The following is a 20,668-nucleotide window of genomic DNA, read 5'->3' as shown; positions in this document are numbered from 1 at the left end:
AGGCACAAGACACCTTCGCACAAAAAAAGTCATGTAACGTGCAGCCAATCTTGAGTTGAGAGAAACCCAAATAAAAGTGGTTGTTCTATCATCTCATTTGCCTTGGGCTATATTACCTTCCTCGGGTGGAGAAGAGAAGTAGCTGGGAAAACAACAGAAAAGATGCTGAATACTAAATGCAGACCCTTCATTCATTCCTCTGGGCCTGGGCAATGCTTTCTTCCTCTCTGCCTCAGATCCTTGTCATGTTGACAGCTCAGTATCTTGCCCTGGGGACAGGGAGCTGAGAGGCAGAAGAGAAGAGACCCATTGTACACAGAGGGTGAGGCACTGGTAGTTCAGTGCGGCTTCCATTTTTCCAGTGCAAATTACTTCCCTCTCTTCAGCATTCTCCAAATGAGGAACCAGCATACAGCCACAGCAAGCACGGTCGTTAACATCGTAATGGGCAAGGACATTGCATAGCCATAACTGTGTTTTCTCATGGTCTTAATTATTTCAAGGTAATTATTACATGGAGACACAGGATAATCTATTTCAAAAATGCTGTTATAGGTATTTGTTCTGCAATTTCTTTTAAACAAGAGCATCTCCTTTGGTTGTAACTCCTTTGATTACCGAGGAATGTACTGCTCATGACAGACACACAACGCTGCAGATGAAGGTGTGTGTGTGCCTAGGCCTGTGTACAGCAGTGTAGGGTTACGGCGTTCCCTTAGCCCAGATCCTGGAAGAGCTGAGCACCTGAAATGCTGAAGTCCACACCTGCAATCTGGCTCAGGGCCAGCTAACTCCAGCGCACCAGGCTCACCTCCCTGTTGGACCTTTGGCACTGAGGCTTACGCTGTCACTCATGCATTGAGCTGCACCGGCTTTGTGCCTCTCGCCCAAGGCTGTCTGGGATCTGGGTGCTTTCTGATCAGGCTGGTACCCGTTCCTGGAGCACAGCTAACAAACTGACAGGCCTGGGTGGCTCACGAATTGCAGCTGTGGGAAGGAGGGGAGGACAGTGTCCAGCTCTCACATAGCACTCTCTGGTTAGAGCACCCAGAGGTGAGTACTGGAGAAAACTGGGACTGAGTGGCCTCCAGTGGCTCCTGCGAGCCCTAACCCCCATTTTCCACTGCCCAGGAGGTGGCTGAGTGACACATGGAGCCGTCTGGGTCCTCCTCTCAAAGTCCCCGTCCCCACGCTGCACCTGCAGCACCCGAAATTCCCGGGAGCGGAGGGAATGCCACCCCGCACTGGGACCTCAGCGTCCCAAGGACAGATTTCTCAGGGGCGGCGTCCCACCGCGACTTTGCCCAGTTTCACCCCCGCGCGGCAATGGGGCGCTGCCGCGGCACAGCAGCCACCGCGGGGACGCAAGTTCCGCGGGGGCGGGCCGCGGACGGGCAAGCGGAGCCCCGCAGCCGCCCCGCGCCGAGCCCCGCTTCCCCTCCCCGGCCCGCCCCCGCCGGCCCGGCCCGGCCCCTGCGGCCGCCCGCGGCCATGTGCGCGGGGGCGGAGCGGCGCCGCCGGCCAAAGGGAGCCGCAGTCAGCGCCAGCCCGGCGGCCCGCGGGGATGCTGCGCTACAGCTCGGGGCTGACGGTCACCGCCACCACCCCCCGGAGGCCGTCCGGCGACGGCGGCCGCGCCCGGCGGAAGGTGCGCGGGGCAGCGCGGGGGGGGCGGCGGGGAGGTCCCGCGGGCGGTGTCGTGGGGCGCAGCGGCGGTTTCACACACACACGCACACACTCCCCCCTTATAGTTTACCTGCGGAGCGCTTTTTTTTTTTTCCCCCTTGCTTATTTTCGGTGTTTTCAGGTGAAGCTTGCGGTGTATGAGAACATCTTTTTGCGCGTTCGCAGTAGGTGCTGGGAAATGAAGAGCTTTTGGGGTGTCCTGTAAGGTTTTTGTTAGTGCCAGTCCCTGACTGTTCTTCTGGAAACATGCGAGGAAGGTGTGCTTGTGTTGGAGACTTCCCCTGCCGCCTGAAATGCAACTCGGTATTTACAACTGGGAACTTGTCTATCCAAGTGCTATCTGTCATGAGGGAGCTCACCGTAATGATTTAGATGGCAACAGTATTTAAGAATTTATTTTTATAATCAGTTCCTCAAATACAGAAATATAATTTACTGACTTTTTTTTTTAACTTTCATGAATGAGATAAATAATAATGATGTATTAATCTGTTGGGAAATGCTTTTAAAAGTCGTTAAAACTCTGGCAGATATGACAGGAATGTCTCTACAGCCACCCTGTTTAAATAGCCCTTTTTTGCTGCTGTAACCACAGTGCTATCATTGTGAATGCACATTCCGTGTGTGAAGAAGTAAATCAAAATAAGTGATAAGCTTGTCCTTACAAAGAAAGACAATCATGTGATCGTGACGCTTTTTGAATTAGTTAGTGATTGTTTTGACACTCCAAAAATATGAGTTCATAACTCAAACAAATGAAGAATGTCATGTTGCTATGTTTTACGTGATAACATGAGGGTCAGGCTCTTCCACAGAAAAAATCGCTGGCCTTAATAAAAATGACCTTGCTCATATATGTGGAAAAATTAAGATGACTTGGAAATCATAGTTATGTTCCCTACATGTCTATGAATTTCTGAAAGAAGTTAAAGCTAAGAGAACTTGTGTTTAAGTGATAACTTCCTTATTTTCATCCCCATGGCATATTTGCCGGGGACAATGTAAAATGAACTGTGTTTGATACATTCTCTTAAGGAAACTGATAAAAACCTAATTTGTAAATAAAACCCACTGGGAGCTGCTGTTCCTTTTTTTAGTGAAATGTGACTCCCGTACCATGAGTTGCCGAAAGAGGGGAGGAAGACAGTTAGAATAACTGCTGAATAAATGAAAGATGTGTGTCACATTCCTGTGTGCCTGTGGTCACAGGAGAAGTGCCCTTTAATTGTGTGGGGAATGTCACAGCAGAGATTTTATAAATGGAGCAGGCTAATCAACAGATAAATGACCAAAGAAAGTACTTTCTTCTTTGCTTTTTAGGACTGACTGAAAGTAAACACCCATTCCTTTTCTGCTTTCGCCTTCAAAAGTCTAAAGCTAACACTGGGTCTTAGAAAAGGGAGTGATTTTTGGCCATTGAGCTGGTAGGTCAGCAGATAGTTACTCAACAAACGTCTTATCCCCAAACGGTTTTGTTATCGGACATTAGAAAGATCAATGATATTAAGTTCTGGTGATGTTAACTCCAAAGTTGATTTGGAGCTAGATTAATATTGAACCACATCTTCCCTGTGGGGGTAAAAATCTTAGAACGGGATTGTTTTCTGGTAGAACAGCTTGTATTTTTCTCTTTCTGTACTAGTAACTTTGGTTGTTCTATAAAAACATTGTTCATTATTTTAAAGCTAACTCTGTAATTATTTCAGTATATAGTTAACTATGATCGATGTCTTTCTGGGTGCTTTGATTTTTAGAAGGGGGGAAGAAGAAGCTGAAGAACATTACTCAAACTGAATGTCACCTGTATTTGTTTTAAGTTGCACCCTGGTGATTTGAGTAGGATGGTAAACATGAATGTGGATTGTGGATCTGGGCCGTGAATTCTTAGCATTTTTAACTAACCTAGATTGGTTTCTTAACTGCCATATTGCAGTAGCTCTCATCTATGCTGTCCCACTAGCCTCTTAGAAATTTGGTAAAAGAGTATGTCTTCCCCTGTTAATTTCCATAGCACTCAGCAAAATTTGCTGTCCGGTGTTGTGCTGGGCTGAACCTGTCAGCCTTTGTTTTCCTGTCTGCATATTTGTTTCACAAATGATGTCAGATGAGCTTTGGAATACTGCTTGTGAGTTGTGGGTGTCAAAAAGCCAGGAGCAAACATAAAATGTTGGCACAATTATAATTACTTATATTGTTGGCTTGCCAAAGCTACAAATGCTGCAAATCAAACTAAAATCTGATGGTCTAGAAAACCTGATACCTGGTTCTTTTTCTACCCAGTATTTCTTTTGAAAAGTTATGCTCACAAAGTTACAATGTCGGTAACATAAAGGTAGGGTGGAAGACATTGTCCCTGTTATTCCTCGCTTGTTCTTACTGTCAGTCAGCAGTTGAAGGAAACTGAATCACAGCCTTTTCCCTGCTATGGGAGTTCTCTTTCATTCTCCTAACTGCTTTCTCTCTGCATAACCCAATTTGTTTCTGGAAATTACTCCTTCATCCTCAGTTGCACATTATTCTGACACTGTTTGGCACTGGGTTGAGCCTCTTCCTGTTAGGATTTCATTTCCATTTTAAGGTATCACTGCAGCAGTGTTTTGCTATTGGAGGAGGGCTTGCTACAGTTTCCACGTGAGCCTGCTCATTCATTTGGTCAAGTAAACTTGCTGACAAATGGTACAGTGTGTTGTTTCTTCAGGAAGCGCTGCATAGCAAGAACAGTATAGGTACAGTATTCATAATTGCTTCTGGAGGTGAGAGGAAAAAGCAATACCTGTTGGTTTTCCCTTCCAATCTCTACAGTGTACTTGAATTTTAACAGATTGGTGTGTAGTTCTGTCCTTAGATAGAGTGTGTCATCTGTGGCCCAGGAGGAGCAGGAGTGAATGGCTACTTTATACGTTTGCTGCTGTGTCCCCAGGGATGCTGAGGAAGTCCTATTGTTATAAACAATAGCAAGAGTACAGCCTGTATAAGTTTGTCCTAGCGAGGAATTGGGTGGTACTTTGCTGCTGCTGCTGTACAAGCCTCACTGGGCACGACTTCAAGGCTGGCATCCTTAGATGATTGCCAGTGCCACCCTCTGTTTGGCATTTGCATGCAACAGGCTGCAAAGTAAAGCATTAAAACTTTATTTTGTATCAGGAATACTGCCAAAAATATGATACTGATTTGAGGTGTTTTAAAAGTAAGGAGCTAGTGTGGAAATGAGGAAGCGGGAGGGAAAAAAAGTGATTCATGGGGTAGTAGAGAAGGCAATGTGAAAAGAAAAGGGCAAGAAAAACAGTTTAAATGATAGCAACTCTTTGATTGTACAGTGGTTTTAGTCACAACAAATTACCATTATTAATTTATATTTCCAACCTAGTTGTTATGATTTGACTGCCATCGGTACTGGGCTTCTGTGATTTCCTTCATAGTAACCCTGTAACACATCAATTGCTGTAATGTGACAGGCAGTCATGATTCACTAACTGGTATACAGGTACAGGGATAATTACTTATTTACAATCACTGCACTGTGAATCTATAAGTACGTTGGCTATAATTAGTCCCATACTGACTAAAAGGCAAGCCATTTGCCAGCTTCAGAGAATCATACACAACTCCATTTCTCCTAACTTTGAGTTGCTAGTCATTATCTGTTTCTATTTATTTGGGGTATATTTTTCATGTTGTCTCCTAACAATCCTTTCATTCCTTTTAGTCCAGTTTTCCTTCATTTGAAATCACTGTAAGAAAAAGTTGGCCTCGTCTATCACTTCCTGCAGAGCGCAGCACAAACTCAGTTCTATTTCCTATTCATGGGTCTGGTCTTTCTTTGTTTGCCTGCGTGGAGGAATGCCAGACGCCGTTTCCCTTCTTGTTGTAAACAGGCATGTTTTAAGAGGAAAGGGCCTTGCTAAGCTAATGGGAAGAAAGAGCACGAGGAAATGGAAATTAAATAGGTGAGAAAAGGTGGTGTTAATTACCTTGAGAACCAACGAGCTCCAAAGGTGAGGAGTTTATTATAATATATCTTGATAACTAATTTGTAAGTAGGAAGCACCTCCAGCTTCTGCAGTATATGGGGAGAGTCTGGTGTTCTCAGAAGAACAAACATAGCAGTCAATCAGTGTCAAAAACCAATGTGCAAGGATTCATCATTTTTAAATGCATTTCACTGTTTCAGAATTCTTTAGCAAATATGAAAGGATAACCTGCTTTTATACTAAGTTTTGGGGGTTTTATGTCACTTTCTCTGTGGCTTCTTGTTCTAGGTTTGCTAGCATACAGCTGAATGATGAATTAACGGTGGGGAGCCCGCTGCACAAAAAGTAGCCTCCACAGATGTGTCTAAAGAGTAGATTATATTTCACCTTGATCTTATTATAGGCTTTTTTTTTTTTCTTTTTTATAATACAGACACAGCTCACATATTTTATAGGAACTTCATCTGTATCTCAGGACACTGTTCCTTATTGGTAGAAGGCCTTGCAGACCTAAAAGACGAAACTGAGAGAGGAAGATAGATGGAAGGCAATACAAAGTAGCATTTTTTTAATACAGTTGACAGCATAGCAGTAGTCTAAACACTGTTGATTTGTCATCTCAACAGATTTAAAGAAGGCTGGAAGAAAAACAGTGAAGTTGCTGCAAGTATTTGCATAGTTCTTCCAATTGCTTTTGCTTGGGAAGGAGAAAAAGCTTGTTTGAAAAATTGAAAAAGGTGCATTGTTTGGAAACAGGGAAAATGGGAATCCTTGTCATGATGCTGAATAGTGCTTCTCTGAGGAGGTTGTGTTGTAAAAAGCCTTGAAAGTGAAGTCAAGTTAGCTTAATTGATATAAGATACAGTTGGAAGAAGTGAATTATAAAATGGTAAAATTTGGGGTCTATGAAAAGGACTTTGCTGCTGTGCTCTGAATGCCCATGCGCAGAACATCATTGCCATTTTCAAGGCAAAAGGAAGTGCTGTAATGACCAAGACATGAGGTGTGAGCTTGGGCAAATGCAATGGAAAGGTGTACTTTGGAGAGAAGGTACTCATTCAGCATGACTGGAGGTAAGTAGTTAGGAGAAGCTAGAGAGATCTAGATCAGATGAAATGCTGGGCTATAGAAGAACAGTGGTGATGGCCCCCAGTAATCATGAAAGAGATATTTTAGACATTTTGAGGAAGAGCTTTAAAAGCCCTGTTTGTTGTCACCAGACAGTTGGGATTTCACGGGAAGGTATTGTGCAGCTTCAAATTTGGACAGACAAATTTCTCACTTCATCATTTGCTATGCTCTATTTAGGACTTACTTAGTTGTTTTCCACAAAAATATCTCATGAATAGGACTAAGAATGAAAGTTTTAACCAAGTTTCTTCTATGAAATGTGTTGCTTTAAAAATATCATTACACCAAAGATCTCTCAGCCAAAAGCAAGGCAAACTGCAATTGGGGATAGAAAGGCATCAACCCTATTGGCCTGTTTCCTCAGCAAGAGAATGGCTTTTCTGAAATCAGATAGGAAACAATACCTTTTAAATTTTCTCTGAAGCATTTTGAAGCTTAGTTTTTACAAGCAACTTGTATGTATCAGATTTCAATGCTATTCCTATTGACATTCAGTGGAATTGCAGTACTGAGGTATCCTTGGATCAAATACTTGGATATATACGGAACAGCAAAGAGGCATTCACTCCAGAATACACTTTGTGTTTCTAAATAATTCCTTTGGAAGATTAAAAGTATGGCAAATCTGCAAACAAAACTGAGAAACTAGAAAATTATGTTCATTGTTCTCTTATCTCAGTTCTCAATGTCATTTATGAGTACATAAGAACATGTTGTTGATTGAAATGGATTTTTGCTGTTTCAGGTATGTAATTATGGGGATGCCCTTGAATTATTTCTTGCCAGCTAAAAAAACCCTCCAACCTTTAAAAAAATAATCTCTTGTCAGCTATGTGGCAGAAGGTAGAAAATAGTAAATTAAAACTTTTTAGTACACTTCATTCTGTAAAGCAAGTTATTAAAATAATTTTTTGTAACTCTTAAATCTAAAAGCAAACTTCTATTTTTCTTTCAGATGAATGTCTGTAGGTTACGCTTAACAGTACCACCTGATGAAGGTTCACAGCCTGAACAGGGAGTAAAGGAACCTGAAAGAAAGAAAAATGTAAGTAAGGTCTATGAATCGAAGTTAAATTCCCTATAAACAAGGAGTAAATATTGCCATCCACAGATGCTGATATTAGTTGTTTGGGGAGTCCAAAGCCCAGTCATCTTGGAAGAGTGGAGAACATGTGGAAGCTGAGCAAGTCAGCTGTGAGCTTTGAGCCTGAACCTTGGAGCTGGGGATAGCAAAACTGCATGTAAGACAGGACAGTAATAGAGGAACAGTGCGGAGATTGTAGGTAATTTGTGACTGAGGTACTGTTAAGACTTAATTATTTAATATTTATATATAAAAGAGTAGGAAACTCTTATCAAGAGCAGGGTCTTGAATTAAACAGGATCTTGATCCTCACCTGAAGGGGATTTTATGTTTCATGTAGGCTTATCAGTGTGCAAGATTTTAGCCTTAATGTGTGTGGGAGCTGGCTTGCCTGGGACTCAGATGTTTTGCTGTGTTGGCTAATTTTGGTAACAGGTGATGTACTAATAAGAAATACAAAATAAAGAATTCAGGATTGTTCTGAAGTGAAAGTGATTTGAAGGTCATGTGCATAGAAGGGTTCAAAATGGCAAGTTTTTTTGTAGAAGCAAGTAGCATGCACACAGAAAAATCTTACAGGTGCTTTGGTGCAGAACTTATTCTTTAAGAGCTGTGTCAGAGCAATAGATAATGTTTAATTTGTCTTAAAGGGACAAGGGAAAAAAAAAAGGGAAGCTGGACAGGCTCCGCAACTTCACCACATTTACACTTTGATAAACCAAAATCAAACAAGAAGTTGGCTAAGTTTACCAGACCCAGTGTCTGAATAGCAATATGACAATAGGAAGCAAAACAACAATAGGATTTATTTGAAATAATTTCTTAGTGGTACTCAGAAGCAAAAGTAACTGCAAAATGACTCAAAGACAAACATTTTAAAGCAATAAAAATAAATGCAAAGTAGAATGGTCAAGGTAAAGATTCCTTATCAGATATTTCTTGTACTGGAATCTTGTATATGCTCAGCTTTTCATCCACTGCTCTGGCAGAGGATCTATAAATGTTACTTACAGAATGGATTAAAGAGGCCTTAATGCAAACGAAATTTGGGCCACCATTAAATAGTAATAATTCATTTTGTACAGAGGTGTTTAGTTGTAGCACCTAGAGTAGCTTCCCCCACTACTTACTCTGTCAGTCTCTGTCAGTTTGTATCTGATTGCAGAAACCCTCAGACTGGCCTAAGCATATGGGCCCATTGCCCTAAGGGTAATGTAAGTTTGTTTTTGAGGAGGATAGATTTTGACTCATGGCTTACTCACTTTACTGTGCTGAGTAGCGTAATAATAAGAAAGAAGTGTGAATGACTAGGGCTTGGACAATTTGTAGTGACTTTCTTATGTGACCATTTTTTTCTCTGTGGGACCTTGTATTTAATAAGAGCTCTATTTTCCCCATCATACAAGTAAAGGCAAGTGGGTTTTATATCAGAGAATGTTAAGGAGAGGATATGAGAGGTAATAAATACATTATTGGGCTCATTTTAGAATACTTACTTGTACATTATCAGTATATTGCACAGTGATTTTTAAGAGATGGGTCATTTTTAGTTGAGACCAAAAAAAGGGTATGTAATTTAATTATTGTGTGTTCTGAGTAGTTTTCTAAAGTTCAGTACTTTTACACAATTTAAAGACATTTAGAAAGTATATATACAGCCGTCAGAGCTAGACGGGATCTGATTAGTCAATTTCATAGCAATTAAAAAACACTGAGTAACTGTGTCATCTACTTGTGTTTTATGGTCTTTGTGTAACTGGAAAAATAGCCCTACAGATTGTATAGTCATAGTATATAGAAGAGCTACAAAAAAAATCACTAATCATGAACTGTTTTTTCCTCATGTCTCTAAAACAAGACAGTAATGTATTACCTGTAGATTTTTATTGTCTATGTAATGTATTGCTTTATGTATTTGAATTAGTTACACAGTAACTTACAGTGCACACAGGACTCCTGACTAGTCATGGTTTTTTTTTTTCAATTTAAAAAAAAAAAAGCATCTCCTAAAAGCAGTGATTACATATCTCTGCTGATCCACCCATGCTCAACTGACTCAATGTTGATGAAATTACTTAAAGCACTTTGAGAATAACAGGTTTTTCCAATGTTAGCAAATCCTCACACAGTGCTATGAGAACTGTGTCCCCTTCTTGGAAATAGGGATAATAGAGAGAAATTGGGGAATTGCTCAGTTTTCTGCCTTGCACTTTGCAATTTAAGGTCAACAATACAGCTTCACAAGAATCAAATTTAACAGCAGGTCTCTTGTTGGAATCTAGAGTTCTGTGCTGTCTTTAAATGCTGAATATTAAGAAAATGGGAACATGGAAAATGGTTTTGGTATTTAAAATATAGTAGTGTGACTTACGGAAATGAACTGCAGGGATAATCTGTGGGATTGTCCGGAGCCTGGCTGCCCTGTTTGGGCAGGACAAGTGCTGGAGACACTCTTCCCTCCCTCTGCCTGCTGCTGGTGAGGGAGGAGAGCAGAGACCTTGCTGTGTCAAAGGGAATGCCAGAAAGCTATAAATACACCGTGGCGTGACATTTGGTTGTAATCTCCTCTTTCAAATCTTTCATTAGAAGGAGGTGATTTTGAGCTGCCCTAATGTGACATAGTGATGGTTTACTGACTATTTGTTACTTTTCTGTATCTTTCTGGGGCTCAGAAACATCTCTCATTAAGAGATGCTTCAGTTGCAAAATCAGCTAGTGAACTGCCCAGAAGCTCTTGCTAGAGCCGATCCTCCCAATAACTTGTTTTGGAGCTTCATGTCAGATCAGAACTGATTCTTTATTGGTTATGTTAGTAGCTGCTAGCTTAGCCTTTTACATTGTAGTCCAAGTTTAGCAGGAAATGTATGCTGTATTTCATTAAATCTGCATCAGTGCATTAAGTTTCTAGGTTGACTTTTTTTATTGCTATACATCCATGAAATGAAAATGAACCAGTGTAAACGATTAAAACAAAGTGATGGAGCTGGGCAGTTTTGTTGCAAGAAAATTGCTGCAGGCATTACTGTACTAGGATGGCCTCCCTCCATCTTTTGTGAAAGGCTGGCAGATGGTACACAGTTGATCTCAAAAGCTGAAAGGGGGAGTGAGCTTGTGCTCCAGTGAGTCAGGTTGGATTTTTATATTCATATTTAGGCTATGATACCTTGAAAGAAGCCTATAAGAACTGAGGTCACAAGTAGAGGCTAGTTGGTTGGTTTGTTTGCTTTTTACAGGCTAAAAGCCTACTGCTAAATATCTCTGAATTGTTAGCACTTTAGGTAGAGAGAATCTGAAACTATGTTGATTTTGTTCCATTATTTCTGTTAATGATAGACAATGGATGACAGTAGTGTGAGGCTGTTTACTTCACCCTGAAGTACAAAGGAATATTGTGCTTGTCAGATTGTATGCAAAATCTGCATGTCCTGAAGCCTGCCTTGTCTTGCATAATAAAGGGCTACCAGACAATGGCATTGTTCCTGTTCGGGATTGGGCTTATTTTTATCCATCAGTCCCTTTCTTCACTGTCATGGCTAAATTTGGAAGTGTCATGGGAAGCTGCAGCTAGGCGTTTGAGGTCGGAATATGGAGATACATATAGGCAGGTTTTTCTTTTTCATTTGGACACATGGACAAGAGAATGAAAATGAGATAACACTCTAGAAATTTGTGTCACTTTCCTGTCTTTGTGGCTTTCAACAGAGTTTGAGCAGTGTTTAGTCTTAAACTCTAATTGTTACTTTGGCTGTATATATCCTCAAACTCTTTAATTTTCTTATGTTTTTAAAGCATCCAACCAAAGATGAAACTCTTTTTGCTTCCTAAGCAGGAATACAAAAGCATAGCAAACATTTTTTTCACCAGCAAAAAAGTAGGCTGTAAAGAAGCCAGAAGGGGAATTTGCTCCTGTATGTGATGGAGAGAATTGAGCAGAAACTTGTGTCAGGATCAAAGACTATGAGTGCAATGAACATGGGGCTGTTGTGCACGTTGAATCTAGGACAGTGCCTATTTTCTCTGCTGATCTGCTGCTGCCAGCCCACTCCCATCAGCACAGCAGAAGTTGTGTCATAACAAATGTGGTTCGCCTGGTACAGGTGGCTGATGTTACTGTTTCTCAGCCTCTCCAGCACTGATTGCTTGATTTTTGATGTGCGCTAATTAAGTGACACCTTCATTAAAAACAGTACTACACAAAAACCACAGAAAGAATTCTACTGACTATTTGTTTTCTATTCTATTTGTTGTATCTTATTTTCTTAGTGTGTAAACATTGGTGTTCTGTGTACAGATTTCATTGATTAGGTATGACTTTGTATAATGCCTGTCACTTCTATTTTTTGAGATAGGCACCTAAATTCTACATTTCAAGGAGCTTAGAAGTTGGAATGTGTTAAATTATGCTTCTTATTTAGGGTAATGAATTTAAAAACACTCATGTCTATGTCTTGGCATATTTTCCCTATTTTAATACTATTTATGTATGAAATGTCCCTAAATGCAACATGGGTTTCATGGGCTGTAGATGAATATGAAAAGACATTAAAACACAGCTACCTTTTGTCAGAGCACAGTGACTTTCCTTGGTGAGCTCAATATTATAAATTTGCCACTTTACTGAACAGAAAATATGTAACCTAAGTAACAATGTGAATGTTCTTGTTCCTTCTGTAACTAGTGAACAAGCAAAACATAACTGGATATTTCAGAAACCTCTGGAATGTGGCAGTTGAGAAAAAGATAAAGCCTCGCTTAACTGATACAGTTCTGGTTAAAAGAAGAGTTTTTAGATCATGTAGGCAAACAGAAGATGATGATTTAGCAAAATTTTAAGGCTATATGAGTACTAAACCCAGAATTGTGCTAATCATTACATTCGATGTCCTTTTTCCTCAAAATAAGATACCTGCTTCCAATTTTGGGGCAGGGAGAAAGTAGAAAGTATGGGGCAATCTGACTTCATTTAAAAAACTGATGGAGATGAGGAGGCAAATCATCCCTCAGTGTTATTTACATAATGCCAATAAAACCATGGGCGATACAAAAAACAGCTAACAACTCATATTTAGGGTTTGTTTTTATGGTGTCTTTGCTTCATCTCTTTCATGCTACTTGTGCTACTTCCTTGGACAGAGATATAAACAGGATGCATGGCAATTATCAAGACTTTTGCAACCTTGGGGTGTAGGCTGCTGTTTTAAATATTTATTAATTAAGTAAACACAGTCTGCGTTTCTTTACTACATGATGTGTGATCACACCAAGTGCAATATGACTGTTGCTGCAACAAAGACAAAGCATGTTCCTGGAAGCTGCTATAGTATTCATGTGATGTGTGCCTGCTGTTACCTTGGACTGTCATAAAACTGACTATAGGTACAAAGAAATATTCGCAAATTCCTTAAGCTAAGTCTGCCTTTTCAGGTCAGCAGCTCCCATTAGAAGGGATTTTGAGCACAATTTGGGGCAACAACTGCACTTGTTTCAGTACAGCAAGTGCACAGGCAGGTGAGGAGCAAGAACTTCCATGTACTCTGGAGCTGGCTGATATTTTGACGTTAAATGGCAATGGTTAACTAATCTAACGAAACCTTCCATCTTCAAGCACTTTTCTGGTTAGCTTTACAGTATTTACTTCCTCCTAAATACTTGCATGTATTTACTTATTCTGTTACCATCACAAGGTGCCTCACTGCAGATCAGAGTGGAGACAGGCAAGGACCTTCTCAGAAAAATATCTGAGTTCTGAGAGTGGGTATGTATGGGACATACATAGAGAAAAACAATGATGTAAAGTATTTGACTTAAACATTCTGTAGTCCCTGAGGATGTGGAAAATCCAGGATTTGTGGAAGAGGAAATGTGGGAGAGAGAGAGGTGACAGAGGAAGAACACAGGACAAGGCAGAAAAGGAAAAAACACAGAACGGAGAAAAATAAACAAAGGTGGGTAGGAGTAGCTTGAGAGAGGAGACAAACTGGCAGAAAGTATACTCGATGCATACTTAGTGATGCAGTTCTGTGGAGCAGTTTGAGAACTGAGCCATTCAGCCAGGCGTCCTTTAGAGGCAAAGTTGTGTTAAAAAATAGTCAACAAAGCAAACAACCCATCCACCTCTCAACCCTGTATTGAGCAAAGTTTTCTGATTGTAACCCTTCCTCTAAGAGGAGACTGCATCAGGTTAGCCCTTTTTTGTCAGGGCATATGCTGAACCCTGAAACAAGTAGTTATTGGGTGGAAATTAAGAGTTATCAACCAGAGAAAAGGGGGAGTAGAAGGTAAGCATAGCTGGAATAGAACAGTAAGGAAAAAAACCTAAAGAAATATAAGAGTAGTTATTTGTATAGCTGTTGGTTCACACAGCTTTAAATCAACAAGAACCGTACAGAAATTTTAACAGGTGCTTGCCTGTGGATTGTGATACGAAGGAGGAATAAGAAGGGTCATAAAAGCAATATCCTGTATTTTAAGTAGTACATAGTAGAACTGGAACACTCAACAGATGATGAAGATTCTTTTAATCTTCTGAAAGGGAAGTGACAAAGGCATCTTGTGAGGCTTGTGCAAATATAGACAACAGGCAAGTTTAGCATCATTGCTAGAGACATGTCACCAGCCTGGCTTTGTGCATAATTAATCCTGCATGTACTGCCCATTATGATGTAAATTTAAATCTGTTTATCTGTGAAATATGTAAGTGCCATGGGTGATTCTCCAGCTGCAAACCCGTTGGTCTGAATTTGTAGGTCTGTCTTAGAGGGGGGAAAAAATCCTTCAAAGCATTCCATAGGAATGTGCTTATAATACTCTAAAAATAAGGAACTTGGTCATAATTTTCATACAGAACTCTGCAAACAGCACTTTAAACAATTCTGCTAATGTTTCGGAGGCACAAAGGATCTTGGTAGTTACTGGTATTCAGCTGTTCATGTCATAAAAAATGAATGATCATGGGTAAAGGGTATGGAATTATGAATTCAGTGTCTGGTGCCTTAGTAACCTCTAAACAATCAAAGTGGTTATTCATTTGGTTATCAGGAAGATGGAAACTTGCATGTAATCCCTTTATCCAGATGCAGGGGAGGGGCTGCGATGAAACTATCAAAGAAACTGTACAACCCTGGAAGCAAACAAACACAAAGTTTTGAGTTATGTCCCCATCTAGTTTCTGTATTTATTCTCAAAAAGTCAGGTGTGGGGTTTTTGTTTGTACACATCCAAACAGCAAAACAAAAAACCCGATAATATGTAATTATGAAACTTCTGATTATCACACACACACACACACACACACACGTTGAGAAAATCTGTCACTGCCGTGTGGGAGGGACAGAATATAAAACAAATGTCTATCTTTACCCATTCTTCTTAATTCAAGTAGATTTTTCTGTTCATTTTACCCTTACCCAAAGAAGTATTTATTCTTATATTGCCACCATAGTTGTGTTAGTTTGGCTGCTAAAAACTGCAAGTGCTACTGCTTTAGGCTGCAGATGCTATCATCACTGTCCGTCATGGTAAGGACTGGAGCCTCTCTAGGATGCAGCTGCAGATGGATATAAGATGCTGAGCTTCGTCTCTTCCAGCCGCTGTTTGGTATCAAAGAGAGTATTTAGACACTGCTTAGACTCTTAATTTAGTAAAGAATCTCAAAGTTTGTTGGTTTTCATACAGTGTCATTACTGAACAACAAAACAAAACATATTCTAAGGTCAATGTAGTAAATATTCTCAAATTTACCCATATCCTGGTATATCTACTGTGAGAAAGTTCAGTAAAATTACCTATAACTGATGTGCCCCCAGCATTGGCCTTCCAAAGACAGCGTGCAAAGCTAAGCAGTAACAGCTGTGTTTCCAAGATTGTGTCTTTCTAACTTTCTGTTCAGAAATAATCACTAATTTTAGGTTCCTAGTTTGCAAATATTCCAAGTTAGGTAAGACTATTTTTTTCCCTTCTTTTTAAAAAGCCATAATGTGGATGTCTTCATCTAAGCTAGTTGTTTAAATTCTTTGTAATCAAGAAGAGAAATTAGTACTTCTGGAGACTGACTCATTTCAGATGATTGCTACAGAAGGATGTTTCTCTGGGTTGATTAGAAGGGAGCCTAGGTGAGTAGTTAGGTCAGGTGGTTACATCTGACCTTGCAGATTTTTATTTACGTGCTGAGGGAAATGATTCCTACTGTTTGCATGAGTATTTTTCTTATTAAGTGTATTGATGAGATGAATAAGAAGAGTCTGTTGTGCAAAGAGTATATGCAAGATGTACAATTATTACACGTATGTTTTACACATTTCTGTAGATCATTAAAATAACAAATGTAGGCACTTCAAAACGGCCTTTCTATTTACCTACCAAGACCTGATTTCAAAGTTTTATCCTCCTACAATAGTTAATATCACTGGAACACCCACATGAATGCTGTTTCATAGCTTTGCTTTGGCTCTTACAATGTCAGTTCTACAACTTCTCTAAGAGAAATGCAGCCCTGAAATGAATGTTTGATTGCTTTGGAGATCCTTAGTTAGCTTTAAATGCAAACTGAAATTCTACTTTCTTTATGTCCAAAATAAACATTTTTTTTTTTTCTGAGCTCTGTGTAAGGAACCTTGCCTAAAATGTTTTAATTTCAGTTTCTTCTGAGAACTTTCTACAATTTTTGATTAAACTTGTGAATTTTTGTATTTCCTGCGGCAGGAGTTTGGGGAATGAGGGGCAATTCTGTGGCTGCAAGAATTTAAAGGGAACTGTGAGAACTGACAATGCTCTGGAAGAATGCAGAAAAGTAGCACATGTTGGTGAATGAAAATAAGCCAGGATAATTTTTTCTCTCGCATGTCTCTACCTCTCCTTGCACAAATACAATCTATTGTCTCTAGCTGTACCTGTATCACTTCCATTGAAGCCAGTGGAAATTAGACATCTCTGTCACCTCTATCAATTATAAACCGGTCATTGGTCTTCCCAAAAACATGAAGGTTGACAGTTTGGCCCCAAAATATTTGGGAACTAATGTTCTTGGGTACTGTTGTGCTTTCACTATAGTTGGCTGTCTCTCCTGGCCCTATGTTACTGTATTTTTGTTTGTTATTTTTTTATTCTAGTGCTGATTTTAAAATAGCTTTTTATATTCTTTTTACTTTTAAGGAGCTCTACCATGTACCAAATGGCATGTCTCCAGGCAAGCTCTCTCATGGGATGGTGTATGGCGTGGTGCACCGAACTGACAACAACCATAAGAGAGAAATGGTGGTTTATGGCTGGTCAGCTGATCAGCTGAAAGAGGAGATGAATTACATTAAAGAAGTGAGTTATGCTCTCAGCTTCAAAATTTGTCAAATACCCTTTCCATATATTCATGTAGATCTGTGAGTGTATATGGGATGACTGATGTCTAGCCCAACACCTGACTTTGAATTGGGAACCTACTCTGAAGCTAAAGGCTTGCCTTGTTAGTATTCAAGTTGGAAAAAAAGCATGCTATATACCTGGGAACTGTGCGGTCCAGATTCAAGGCTTCTGTGCCAAGTGATACTTGTTAATGCTGGCTGACTGGGCTACAGCTGGGCGAGTAAACTGCCAAACAGATCTTGGGGTTCCTGTCCTGAAGCCTTCATAATTTCAAACGTGATACAGAAGAAACTATGTAAGCAGACAGCTGAAAGTATAAACTCTCTCCTCTCTTCCTCTGCTTTCCCCATCCCCAAACTCCCCAGTTTTGAAAAGGCTACTAAATTAGGTGACATAGTAAAATCACATGGGTATATTTTGAGGCAGCCTTAAAATAGTCAGCCTAATAAGGATGACTTTGTACTACTTTCTCTGTGCATGCTCATTTATCATAATTGGCAGAAGGTCTCCTGAAAGAAAAAAAATGCATTTCTGATGCTGCTGGTTTCTGTGCTTGAAACTCAGCATCTCTTTGCCTGTCACTCCTTGGCTCTCAGGTTTTGGCAATAACCCCCTAATTAGCCCAGGGCAAATAATTTGACCTTCTCTTTCCATCCACCTTCACCACCCAGGAAGCTATTGGTCACTGGTTATTGTGTTACACTGTTTTAAGGGCAAACTGAGTTGATACAAAAGGGAGGAACACTGAGTCAAGCCAGCGGTGTAAGAGACTGTAATTATCTGTGCCCTTAACATCTGCCTGGTCTCTAGCTATCAGCACTTGCTTCTTTCCTGTTGTGGTTTAACCCCAGCTGGCAACTAAGCACCACACAGCCACTCGCTCACTCCCTGCACAGTGGGATGGGGGAGAGGATTGGAAGGGTAAAAGTGAGAAAACTCATGGGTAGAGATAAAGACAGTTTAACAGGTTAAAGCAAAAGCCACGCACGCAAGCAAAGGAAAACTGAATTCATTCACTGCTTCCCACTGGCAGGCAGGTGTTCAGCCATCTCCAGGAAAGCAGGGCTCCATCACACGTAACAATTACTTGGGAAGACAAATGCCATCACTCCGAACGTGTCCTCCCCCTCCTTCTTCTCCCAGCTTTATATACTGAGCATGACGTCAGGTGGTGTGGAATAGCCCTTTGGTCAGTTGGGATCAGCTGTCCCAGTTGTGTCCTCTCCCAACCTCTTGTGCACCCCCAGCCCACTCGCTGGTGGGGTGGGGTGGGAAGCAGAAAAGGCCTTGACCCTGTGTAAGCACTGCTCAGCAGTAACTAAAACATCCCTGTGTTATCAACACTGTTTTCAGCACAAATCCAAAACGTAGGCCCATACTAGCTACTGTGAAGAAAATTAACTTTATCCCAGCAGAACCCAGGACGTCTCCTTTATTACTCACTGTCTGTTAGCTCCCAGCATTTACCACTCTCAAGTTCCTGCACTCACAGCTAGGGTATGTCACTACTGCACGGCAGGCGAGGCACGCAAACTGCCTCGGCTGCTGGTTTCCTGCTTATCAGCCCTGCCGGGGTGGTGTCCGGAGGTGGGTGAATTGGCACGCAGCAGGTGCAGCTCCCTGGGCCGCGCTGTTTCTGGTACCTGGCACAGATTGCTTGGACCGGGACCATCTCCCTGCCCTTTTTTCTTTACAGCCAGCTTGTGGCATGGAGGGGCGTGTCAGACCAGGTGAACAGCATGTCTTGCATGTGTGTTCAGGGTACTGATCCTTTCAGGAAAAAGTGGGAAAAACATAGGAAGAGACATACTGTCCCTTGCTCTCCCGTCTTCTGGAGGCTGTGTTCAGCTATGCTAGTATGTGAACTTTGGTCTGCCAGCTAAGTTTTGTCTTTAAAAGTAGTCTTAAACAAGAGTCCTCAGCTTGTGCCACGTATGTGCTGACTTAAATAGACCAAAAATGATGGGCCATGTCAGAACTGCTGACAGTTTCCTCTGTATCTGAGTCAAATTTGCATATTGCAAGAGGCGGGGGGGGTGGGGTGGTGGTGGTGGTGTGTGTGTGCATGTGCTTATGTGTAGGTAGGGACAGGGCGAGTGTTGCTTTCCTGAGGTAAGTGCAGGAGTCAGCTTCCTTCTGTGTTTCTCATCATAAAGGGAGCACATAGTCTGGGGTAGGCTTGTGCCTACTCCTTGCATAGGTTTGGTGGCCAATGCCCCTCTTTCTGGGAGGGAGTAGGTATACTGCAGAGCTGCTAGAACATCCCCTCTTGTATAAGGCCCTACTAATCCCCTCGCTCCTTGCCCAGGCCTATGCGGAGGTGAGGTAGGCTCACTGCCCTAGATCATCTGCAATCAGTCTGTGTTTGATAGAGGTAAGGGAAGGGAAAAAAAAAAAGGAGCTTGAATTATGTAGCTGGAAGGTAGACTGTAGGCAAACATTTAACTAGTGTTTACAACGTGTGCTCTTGAGAAGATTGGTTCTGTGCATGATTGCAATGGCATGTAAACCCAAGCTGGCTTCCAGCATGTTTTTTTTTTCTTTTCCTTTCTTTTTTTAGAAAGGCAAGGTATAATTTACATCCATAGTTCTTAAATAAAATAAAATTCAGTACTCTGTTCTTAAGATTTGAAATTACATTGGTAAATTCATGCTTATATATTGTTTAGCTAGATATGAGCCTAAAAGTCTGAAATTAGAGGGTTTGTCTTCAAAGGATACTCAGGAAAAACTAATTAACCACTTTAAAAAGTATGAAGGTGTAGTAAATCCATGTATGGATTTTTTTTTTTTTAGAAAGAAAGCATATGCTCAAATTACTTTTAATTCCTTTAGTAATCAGGTTAGAATGAGTTACAGATAATTTAATTGATATTCATTATTTAAATTATTAATTTACAAGTGTTTAAGTGTGTACAGAGAAGTTTAGAATTACTCAGAGATGTTTATTTGTATCATCCCTATGTAGAAAAGTCTTGAGAGTTAAGTTTTTGTATTGTTCTTAAGAGTAAATTGCTGTTGATGAAAAGGTAGATTAATAATGGAAATTACTGAAAGTAACAATGAAGGACATAGGAAAAAACCAATCATGTCCTAGTATAAACAGTATCATCAATAAGTTTGATAAAGGCATTTCATTTTTCTGACACCAGGTGAGAGCAACTCTGGAAAAAGTAAGAAAGAAAATGTATGGTGAATATGATGAAATGAAACGAAAAATACAGCAGCTTACGAATGAACTGAAAGTAAGTATACATTAATTTGTAGGGAAAGCATATGAGAATAACTGTCCCAGTGTTATCTAGAAACCTTTTTCTGTTTGTTTGTTTCAGCAGAACAGAAATAATTTCTCAAACCACTCCAGTTCATTGTTTTATGTGACATCTATACTTTTCTTTATTTATTTTTCCCTCCAGCAAGGTAAAGTAGGACAGGGATGCTT

At 40.5% G+C, this 20,668-nt stretch overlaps 1 protein-coding gene across 1 annotated transcript in view; it reads left to right on the top strand.

Annotated features, from left to right (window-relative positions):
• The first annotated feature begins 1,926 nt into the window (after positions 1 to 1,926).
• LOC309595283 (uncharacterized protein) overlaps positions 1,927 to 20,668 on the top strand; it is a 61,369-nt gene continuing 42,627 nt past the window's right edge. The window contains exons 1-4 of the mRNA XM_082322048.1: positions 1,927 to 1,989; positions 7,744 to 7,833; positions 17,023 to 17,181; positions 20,379 to 20,471. Of these exons, the coding sequence (XP_082178174.1) occupies positions 1,933 to 1,989; positions 7,744 to 7,833; positions 17,023 to 17,181; positions 20,379 to 20,471 (399 nt within the window). The 5' untranslated portion in view covers positions 1,927 to 1,932. The remainder of the gene's footprint in view (positions 1,990 to 7,743; positions 7,834 to 17,022; positions 17,182 to 20,378; positions 20,472 to 20,668) is intronic.

The sequence above is a fragment of the Platalea leucorodia genome (genome assembly GCF_965183815.1).
Source record: "Platalea leucorodia genome assembly, chromosome: 9".
NCBI classification, from domain to species: Eukaryota; Metazoa; Chordata; class Aves; order Pelecaniformes; family Threskiornithidae; genus Platalea; species Platalea leucorodia.
This window is presented reverse-complemented; position numbering and strand designations above follow the sequence as displayed.